General features: G+C 44.4%; 1 protein-coding gene across 2 annotated transcripts in view; it reads left to right on the forward strand.

The window, feature by feature from the left end:
* ric1 (RIC1 homolog, RAB6A GEF complex partner 1) overlaps window positions 1-9663 on the forward strand; it is a 33057-nt gene extending 23394 nt beyond the window's left edge. For both annotated transcript variants that reach the window (XM_026354673.1, XM_026354672.1), the window contains exons 11-27: window positions 189-371; window positions 462-674; window positions 984-1022; window positions 1701-1811; window positions 1966-2055; window positions 2175-2335; window positions 2957-3095; window positions 3183-3299; window positions 3460-3867; window positions 3995-4306; window positions 4498-4656; window positions 4977-5113; window positions 5229-5509; window positions 5705-5917; window positions 6110-6287; window positions 6383-6571; window positions 6772-9663. In XM_026354673.1, coding sequence (XP_026210458.1) covers window positions 189-371; window positions 462-674; window positions 984-1022; window positions 1701-1811; window positions 1966-2055; window positions 2175-2335; window positions 2957-3095; window positions 3183-3299; window positions 3460-3867; window positions 3995-4306; window positions 4498-4656; window positions 4977-5113; window positions 5229-5509; window positions 5705-5917; window positions 6110-6287; window positions 6383-6571; window positions 6772-7084 — 3243 coding nt within the window. In that variant the 3' untranslated portion in view covers window positions 7085-9663. The remainder of the gene's footprint in view (window positions 1-188; window positions 372-461; window positions 675-983; window positions 1023-1700; window positions 1812-1965; window positions 2056-2174; window positions 2336-2956; window positions 3096-3182; window positions 3300-3459; window positions 3868-3994; window positions 4307-4497; window positions 4657-4976; window positions 5114-5228; window positions 5510-5704; window positions 5918-6109; window positions 6288-6382; window positions 6572-6771) is intronic.
* The last annotated feature ends 87 nt before the right edge of the window (window positions 9664-9750 follow it).

The raw sequence follows: 9750 nt of genomic DNA on the forward strand, positions 1-9750 counted from the left end.
CAATTTAAATTATATATATCATTTAACTGATTGAAATAATTAAAACAATGACAGTACATCAGGTGGCAAAGTTAAAACCTGGTGTGTTTTCCTGTTATGTTTTATGGCCAAAATTCAGAGATCCCATTGTTATGTACCATAACCTCACCATTGTGCAAATGAAAACTTGCACTTTGCCCCATTTCCAGAGCTGGGGAGCAGAGGGTTACCACCTATGGGTGCTCCCTTACAAACAGGAGAGGAGGCAGCTGGAGGAGCAGCAGGAGGAGCAGCAGGAGGTGGATATGGTCGATCCTCCTCACCCCACCCTACAGGCCGGCATACTGCAGTTCCAGTTCATCAAGAGTGCCCTCACGGTCAATCCCTGCACGGTGAGAGGAGTGATGGAAACATATTGTTGATTTTGCATAAAGGCGCACTCACGGCCATTAAATATTTATATCCCTCGATCATCTTTGCAGAGTAACCAGGAGCAGGTGTTACTCCATGGTGAAGACCGCCTCTACCTGACCTGTGGTGACCCCACACAGGTTCACAGCACCTCTGACTCACACTCGCACACACACTTACACCCATGTGACGGCAGCCCACTGCACCACCCACCCAACCCAGAATCCTCTCTCTCTCAGGGACTCAGCACTTTATTGGGACACAAGCACTGGCAAGTGGTCCAGGTAAGGATGCACAGTCACACATGTTTTTTGTGGGATTTATGATGTTGTGACAGGGCAGTTTCATAAATCTTGAATGGGGATAAAATCGTGCTGGATTATTATCACACATAAAGACTGCTGGGTGTAGCTGTAAACAATAGAAAGAAATGATGCTGACAGAATATGAGGCAGCAAATACTGTTAAGAGGTAATAATGCTAAAACCACTCCCATCCCGAGGAAGATCCATTTAACAAGTGCTTTAAGTTGATATGAAGCAGACTTGGCTATATTGTATTTCTTGAAGTCAATTTTTATTTGTTTCCTCTAGATTCACAGCACATACCTAGAGAGCAACTGGCCTATACGGGTGAGTTTGTATGTTTGTGTGAGGAATGTTATTAGTCACAGAATTTGAATTGTTTTGAAATTCTTTCCCATGTGTACTGAACATCTTGAACTTTCTGGCTTTGAATGTGCTGTTCTGTTTGAGACACGTAAACATCTGGTCCCACAAGCCTTGATGATCTTGTGTTTATAGCTGTAAGCTGTAAATGTGATGGCCTCAGGTGTGCTCAGGCTCTAAAAGCTGAAACCAGTAATGTTTGCAAAGTCAACTAATTATCAAGCGATTATGGTGTATGTTCATAAGTAAAAGTACTGCTATACAGAATGTGGGTGCTGCAGAAAAATATAATATATTGGTTATAGTACTGTAGTCATGGACTGTTTTCAAATATGCACTCTCTCTATATGAGTCCTGAGATTATGCAGAGGAGCTAGTTGACAATAAATTGACATTAACCTGCTAACTCCCAAGTAGAAACTCTGGATAATGTGTGATTCAGCCCATGTGTAAATATAGCAGGTCTATAAAGGGCATTGGTGTATAGTATAGCAATACAAACAATATTGGCATATGAAGATGTCAGTGCACTACTCAATGTAAAATGTTGACAAAACTATCAACAAACTTCTGTGTGTATTATGTGTCAACACATGAAGCTGTAATATAGTGTGTCTTATGGATGTCTCTGTATGTGTACAGTTTGCAGCCATAGACACAGCTGGCCAGTGCATGGCTGTAGCAGGGAGGCGGGGTTTTGCACACTACTCTTTATTCACAAGGAAATGGAAGCTGTTTGGAAATGTAACTCAGGTATGTGACACTGCAGACTGAAGGAAAAAAAATCAAAATATGACCTTCTCTGAATGGTAGTACAGTTTCCAGTGAATAGCTGTCAATTAGTAAGTGTTCAGAATAAACATGTCAACTCAAGAAAATAATGCACAAGTTGTGTGGGCCCCTGTAGGAGCAGAACATGACGGTGACTGGAGGTTTGGCTTGGTGGAACGACTTTGTGGTGGTGGCCTGTTACAATTGTGCAGACCAGCAAGAGCAGGTGAAACTGAAGTAGCACTCGAATCAACACTGTCCCTCATACATCATTCTGTTTGAATGATTCTACTCGTTCAAGTGTGGAACTAATGTCTCCATCTTGTGTTTCTCTCTTGACACTAGTTGAGACTCTATCAACGCTCATCCAACCTGGACAACGCCTTCGCCTCGGTCACAAAGCTGCACTCAGACACTCTGCTGCTCAATGTCTTCAGAGACATGGTCATCCTCTTTAGAGCAGACTGCTCCATCTGCCTCTATAGTTTAGAGAGGAGGAATGACAGGTGTGCTCATACCTCTAAAGCATTCCATATCTCATATGTGACGTTAATCATTTACCAGGAATAATGTCTTTTGCTTTTTCTCTTTCTCAGTCCAACTTTAATTTTTTATTACTTTTTTTGTGCTGTGTAACATTAGGGATAATGTGCCTAATACTGTAGCTTCTCTTGGTTATTGCTCAAAGCAAATTCCAGTACTATTACCTTTTCTAAACAAGATACTGTTGTACATATTCAGTGTATTTGGCTTTCCTTTCACACACCCCAGCACCAACGAAATCCCTGGCCCCACTAGTCATAATCATGTTAGGTAATAGCGTTACTCAGCTGCATTTTCCCTTGGGAAAAGAGGCTTTTAATAAAAGCTATCGCCCTAAAAGCCACCACATGACAGAACTATGCCTCAGCTTTATGTCTGGTCGACATTGGCCGAACACTATTCATTATAACCAATCTCAGAACTTTGTCAAACATTGTCAAATTTGTACAGCTCTCCTACGAAAAGCCTTTTTTTCAAATGCTTTAGCGTTACCTCCAATTCCTTGGCTTCTTTTCTGTGCATTGGTGTTTTCACCTCAAAGCCAAGATTCTTACTTACACATGTCCTTGCACTTGACATTCCAGTCCAAACCCGTCAGCCCACGTGGAATTGTTGCAGGAGGTGTCAATGTCTCGCTACATCCCTCACCCAGCCCTCGTGGTCTCTGTCACGCTCACGTCCGTGCGCACAGAGACTGGCATCACATTGAAAGCCCCGCAGCAGGTAACATCGAACAGCTCCACATAAACGCACAGCTGTTCTGTTTCTATAGGTAAACGTGTATTCATGTTTCATATGTGTCCATCTCAGGCCTGCATGGCAGAAAGCATCATGTTGAATCTGGCTGGCCAGTTGATCATGCTACAGAGGGACCGCTCTGGACCACAGGTACGAGAGAAGGAGACTCCTGCTAACAACAAGAAGCTGGTGAGTTGAAACATTTTAATCACCATTTCTGAATTTCTTTCAGATGAAAATACATAACAACCTTTTTAAAATCTTTACAAACCTTGCAACAGAAGCAATTTGACCCATTGATTTTGCATTTGTAAAGGTTTTGCTGTGCTTTTTTTCCCCCGACCCCCAGCTACCATTTTGCCCACCTGTAGTTCTGGCTCAGTGTGTGGAGAATGTGTGGACCACCTGTCGCTCCAACAGGAAGAAGCGCCACCTACTGGAGGCCCTGTGGTTGTCCTGCGGTGAAGCAGGCATGAAAGTCTGGCTGCCATTGTTCCCCCGAGACCACCGCAAACCCCACTCGTTCCTCTCCAGACGCATCATGCTGCCCTTCCACATCAACATCTACCCTCTGGCTGTCCTCTTTGAGGATGCCCTGGTACTCGGGGCAACCAACGAGACTGTGCTCTATGATGGGCTGCAGGGTTCATCAGAGCCACTGGAGGCACTGTTCCCCTACTGCACCGTAGAGAGGACCTCTCAGATCTACCTCCACCACATCCTGAGGCAGCTGCTGGTTCGCAACCTTGGTGAACAGGTGTGTCAAAGTTCTTGCCCTGTGATCTCAGCTTGTTAAACTAGGACGCACACAGAACACACCCGAATCTTAAATGACATAGATCTGAGTATGTTTTTTCCACTTCTTCATGGTCCCTTTCCCATAGGCTTTGATGCTGGCTCAGTCATGTGCCTCCCTTCCCTACTTCCCCCATGTGATGGAGCTGATGGTGCACGTTGTTTTGGAAGAAGAGGCGACGTCGCGGGAGCCCATCCCCGACCCACTGCTACCCACTGTAGCCAAGTTCATTACAGAGTTCCCCCTCTTCCTTCAGACCATTGTACACTGTGCCAGGAAGACAGAGTACGCCCTGTGGAACTACCTGTTTGCTGCTGTCGGAAACCCCAAGGATCTGTTTGAGGAGTGTCTCATGGCTCAAGACCTGGACACAGCAGCCTCCTATCTGATTATACTGCAGGTAGTGACTGTGACTGGAAACACACTACATGCTTCTCTTCAGTGAGCTTTTCATAACATGAAACAGGCATTATCACACATTTATCCCACCATATATAAAATATCTGTGTATGTCCGACTAAACTTTTTTAGGATGTCAAGTTAAAATAAAATGCTCACAGTCTCCATCTGTCTCTCTCCCACTCTGTGAAGAACATGGAGGTTCCAGCAGTGAGCAGACAACACGCCACTCTACTCTTCAACACAGCCCTGGAACAGGGGAAGTGGGACCTCTGCCGGCACATGATTAGATTCCTCAAGGCCATTGGCTCTGGAGAGATGGAGACTCCGTCCTTAACACCCACCTCTCAGGTAAGCAGCTTCAGAGAACTCATCCCCACATTTATTTTTTGTTGATCCTGCCCATATTGTTCCTGTCATTGTTGTCACTTGAAGAAACCTTCATTCATCCAAATTAAAAATCCTGTTTACATACAAAGTATTGTCCATGAAACTTCTTGCTGACATGTCCAGTAAAACTATTTTGTATTCTTAATATTTAACTCATACACATCACAACTGGTTGACTTTTTTTCTTTGTGACATGTTGGCTGCACGTGGTCTAACATGATGATACCCCATCATGCTTTGCACCTGCACACATTGCTACCTATATGTATCTTTGTATTTAGGAACCCAGCTCAACTGGGGGTTTTGAGTTCTTCAGAAATCGCAGCATCAGTTTGTCTCAGTCGGCAGATTCGATCACCACAGGAAAGTTCAACCTGCAGAAGACCTTCAGCATGCCCACTGGACCCTCAGCTAAGGGGTATGAATACATCCAAATGCAGTAACAGATGGTACAGGCATACTTCGTAGTGCTCTCACTATAACAGCAAAATGTTCCCACATTTTCTTTCTCCTCCCCTCTCTGTTCCGGCCAGTCGGGATGCGGAGTGTGCGGAGAACATGTACATTGACATGATGCTCTGGCGTCACGCCCGACACCTCCTGGAGCAGGTACGCCTTCGCGATCTGGGATGCTTCTCCGCACAGCTGGGTTTTGAACTCATCGGCTGGTTGTGTCGCGAAAGAAACCGCGTCGCCCGCGTGGAGGATTTCGTTTCAGCGTTGAAGAAACTCCATAAAGACTTTCTCTGGCCATTCCCCGTTATTCCTGTGGGAAGCCTCAGCTCGCCTCTGAAGAACGGACGGTGTCGCACAGGTGAGTGATGGGATCCAGGAACTACTTAACAGACGTGGTGCTGTGCCATTATAAGTTTCCTTTTTGTTAGTTTTACAACTAAGACATCATATTGTGAATAAAGAAGTTTATTTATTTATTACATTTTCAGTTGTATTTCACAGTATTTTTGGTTTTATCTTATTATTTTATGCCATTTCTTGTTGTTTCTCAAAGTGCTGAGCACACGGCTGTTGAAGTCGCAGTCAGCTGACAGCCTGTTGAACAGTGACATGGACACAGCAACACCTCAGGCAGCTCCTGCCAACCACACCTGGCTGGACGGGATAGGGCAGAGGGCCAAAGACATGGACACAGCCTCGTCTGCTCACTCCAACCAACACTCACCACAGACACATGACGCCTTCCTGTCACTGCTCACCAACAAAGGTAATAAGAGCTAAGCAGTTAATTCCTGTCCCGGGCATTAAAATATTAAAAGGGCATCTTTTGTCTGCAAAGGTTCAGTCACAGTTCGGATCTACTTTTTGTTTTCATTCACAAGTGCTGTTTATTATTTCAATCACTGTTGTAGTCCCCGACTTTCATCTCTTTTACTTCGTCTTGCACTTCTCTCTCTAGTGGAGGAGTACAGCATCGGCTCAGCCACAGACCTGACCGAGACCAGCTCAGTGGTGGACGGTGACTGGATGATGGTCGATGAGAACGCCTCCACCCTAAGTCTGAGCCAAGCAGAGCTGGAGCACATCTCCATGGAGCTGGCCAACAAAGGCCCACACAAGTCACAGGTGCAGCTCAGGTGAGTTGAATGTGTTGTTGTTTTATTATTTGATTTAATTTGTTATAAGACCAGTCAGCCAGTATTTGACAGCTGTGCTTCTCCATGTCCCTCAGGTATCTCCTGCATGTATTCATGGAGGCAGGCTGTCTGGAGTGGTGTGTAGTGATTGGTTTGATCTTGCGGGATGCAAACGTCATCAAGCAGGTTATCGGCTTCCTGGACAGCCCTGAGGTTCCCCAGGAAACTGTGCAGAGTGTACGAAACGGCCTGTTGGCTGTCGACACTTGGGCATCCACTGACTGGTGAGTGTAGCATGTGTCTGTTTACTTCTACTACTACTACATCACTACTACTTGTTTCCTTCACTTGTGCTTATTCACATTTGTTTTCTTTTGTTTGTTACATACTCAAACTGTAAGAGTATTGTGCATGTTCCAATATAAAGACTGAAAGATTTAAGAAAACCCTTTTCCGCTCCTCTGTCTCTATTATGTTTTTCCAGCCTGGGATATAAACCATTTCTAAGCCTGATCCAGCCGCATCTGCAGCAGCTGATGGAGTCTGTATCTGAGCAGGTGCAGCCAGAAGCTTTCCAGGCCACCAGCCAGAGCTCCAAACTCGGAGTCTCTGAAGTGGGAGTTGCTGCGGCACCACGGCCCGAGGACAGCAGAGGAGTAGCTGCTCCGCTGGGCCTGGCACTGCCCTCCCTTGAACCTGCAGGAAGTTTTCCCCGCCCCCCCTCTGAGGACTGTCCTCCTGAACAGACAGAGGAGCAGGGAGAGGAGGAGGGAACGTATGACTGTACCTTGTCCTGAAGCCCAGAGGTCTTCTCTGGACTCTAACCTGTGAATTTTGGACCCTGGAGGATAGGTGGGAGGGGGAGAAGCAGTAGCTGACTGGAAATAGACTTTATTTTTGTGTGTGTGTGTGTGTGTGTGTGCGTGCGTGCTTGTGTGTGTGTGTGTGTGTGTGTGCGTGCACAGAAAGTACCTCTGCTGCAGGTTGTTACAGTCAGTATTATCTGCTCTTCAGATTTGCCCCCTTGTGTTGACTAGAGCCCCTGTAGATACTTAGCTACAGAGAGAGCGACAGCACAACTGGCACAAAGGCATCGCAGCACAACCACAGATGGGGTTCAGTCTGACGGCTTCACTTTATCAAAATGTGCTGTTAGCAAAAAGGTCACCTGTATCAGACTGTTTTGGTGATGGGAAGCTGTGAAACAGCTCAGGCTTTCTATTCCAGGACAGACGTTTCGTGTGTGTGTAACCTCTCTTTGCCACTTGTTGAAGTGCAACTGGAGACTTGGATTTTTTTTCCCCACTGTCCAGACAAAAAGCTCCATAGTCTCCTTTGGTTAATGCAAATAGTGATAGAATAAGTTCAAACCTGAGTGTATTTGATCACAGCATCCTGCTACATTGCTCAGTGTAAAACCAAGCTCTGGTCGTCAGTGTGTCTGAGCCTACAGTGAGTAGTTCTGTTTGTGCGCACAAGAGGTGTTTCATACTTTCATACCTCATGATTTTAAAATATTTTGTGATAACTTTTTCAATAATGTAATAAGATATTATTTTTCTATCAACTACAACTTGTCCTCTTTGAGTTTCCCTGTAAAAATCAGTCGTGATATGAATTCTATGTAATTCTTGAGAACCTTTCCACAAGAATAATCTCTGAGAAGAATCCCCCAGTGCGAGCGCAGACTAGTTTCCATTGATCAGTAGCTCTCTGTTCATGTATCGTTCTTGCCCCCCAACCTTGCTGAATGTTGGCTCAAGAGTGTCTAAGGGGAGTCTTAGCCAGAAGCAATCAACCGTCGCTTTTAGACAACAAGCAGGTCAGATCAGTGTTAGTGAGGTGAGCAGATTTAGGCGTGTAGTGCACTGAAGGGCTTGGCCTAAACATGCTATAAAAACCAAATCCTAAGACGCTTTATCCAGTTTTTAAACAGACATTTTCATCTCAGTTGGAGTTTCAGAATGGGTTTTCCCCTTTTATCAGCAAATGAATAATGTGTTAAAGCCATCGAACTCTGTAGATTGTGTACCTGACATCATTAATTCCCTCAGTCAGCCGTTTCATTTTGAGGGGAGGATGGAGTCGGATCTGTTGTTGCCTTGGGTGCAGTTGTATAATGAAGCGTCGCGTATTTGGACGCTCACTTTCTGATAAGGATTTCTAACTTCATCCTGCCCAAACGCGCACATATCACCTCCCTGCTCAAGACGACGTGTTTGTGTGCTTGTGTGGATTTCCGGATGCGTGTACCACATTGTATTGATCATGTGTTGACATGTTTGATGACTTTAATCGCATGGATTTCTTTTTTTTTTTTTTTTTTTTTGCGTTAGTCATCATTATTTCATAATTACTACTATTATTTATTGGAATTATAGCTGCATGATACCTGGAAATGTGCTCAGTTTGTTTTTAAGGCTGATAAACTTTTAGTTAATCAAAGTCGTGTATTGGCTCTTTACCATAAGCACTAAAAGGTTTATAACAGATATGTCAGTATTATATTGTTCAATGTATTGAAATGTTATTCAGCTTTATTTTTTATGTTCATTATTTTACTTTCTCTCCCCATCTGTTTGCTTTTAACTTCTCATGATAGACCAAATTCTATTTTATTATTAGATTATAAATTTCTGCTCTCTTGTCGGTGTGTACAAGATGAGCTGGGTGTGGTGTCTGGCATCTTTAATGGTTTCTGCTTTTTATGAATTACTTGTATTCTTGTAACACAAAAGGGCAAAATGACTAAACGGCAACAGCTGAAGTGTTGCTGACGTACTGTTGTCACTCAACGTGAATCGTGTTGCTCCCTCGTTCCAGTGGGCCCGTCTCCACCCTGAACAAGCCTACAGCTAAACTCCGCTGCTCCGCTGTAAGCTTTACCTGACTTGAAAACGGTAACTTGATGAACCAAAGACTTAGTGTCCAGAGGCCTTCTGTTTTACCACTTCGATCAAGCGCTCGACTCATTATGCAGAGGGAACACATGCTCACACTCAAACATACCCCGTCCCTCACATCACATCCGAAACACAACCATCAGTGCGCTAAACTAACGCTGACAGCATACGAGGCAATTTCCTAAGGAAATGACTATTGTGGATCTTTTAACGGTTTCCTTCTCCGTGGGCGAGGAGCAGTCGGTCAGGGGTGTGTTGTTCACTCGGCGTTCCCTCCCTCCTGTGTACAGATTAAAAAGTATTGCCTGTTTTCTGACTCTGAGTAAAGTTTTATTCCTGGGGCAGGAGCAGCTGACATCCTCAATGCAGTGTAAAGATACTCTCTTGTACATTTGCTTTTTCTACTCATGTTTGCTTTTCTACTTCATTTTTTTCCTTGTACATAAAGACCAATAAATTATTTTTAAAACTGATCCAGTTGTCTCATTGCGAACAGTGAATCCAGAGTAACTGAATAAGTGTGATCCAATCTGCTGTTTGCATGTAAGTCAATAAAAAGA

Source organism: Anabas testudineus, chromosome 12 (assembly GCF_900324465.2).
Source record: "Anabas testudineus chromosome 12, fAnaTes1.2, whole genome shotgun sequence".
NCBI classification, from domain to species: Eukaryota; Metazoa; Chordata; class Actinopteri; order Anabantiformes; family Anabantidae; genus Anabas; species Anabas testudineus.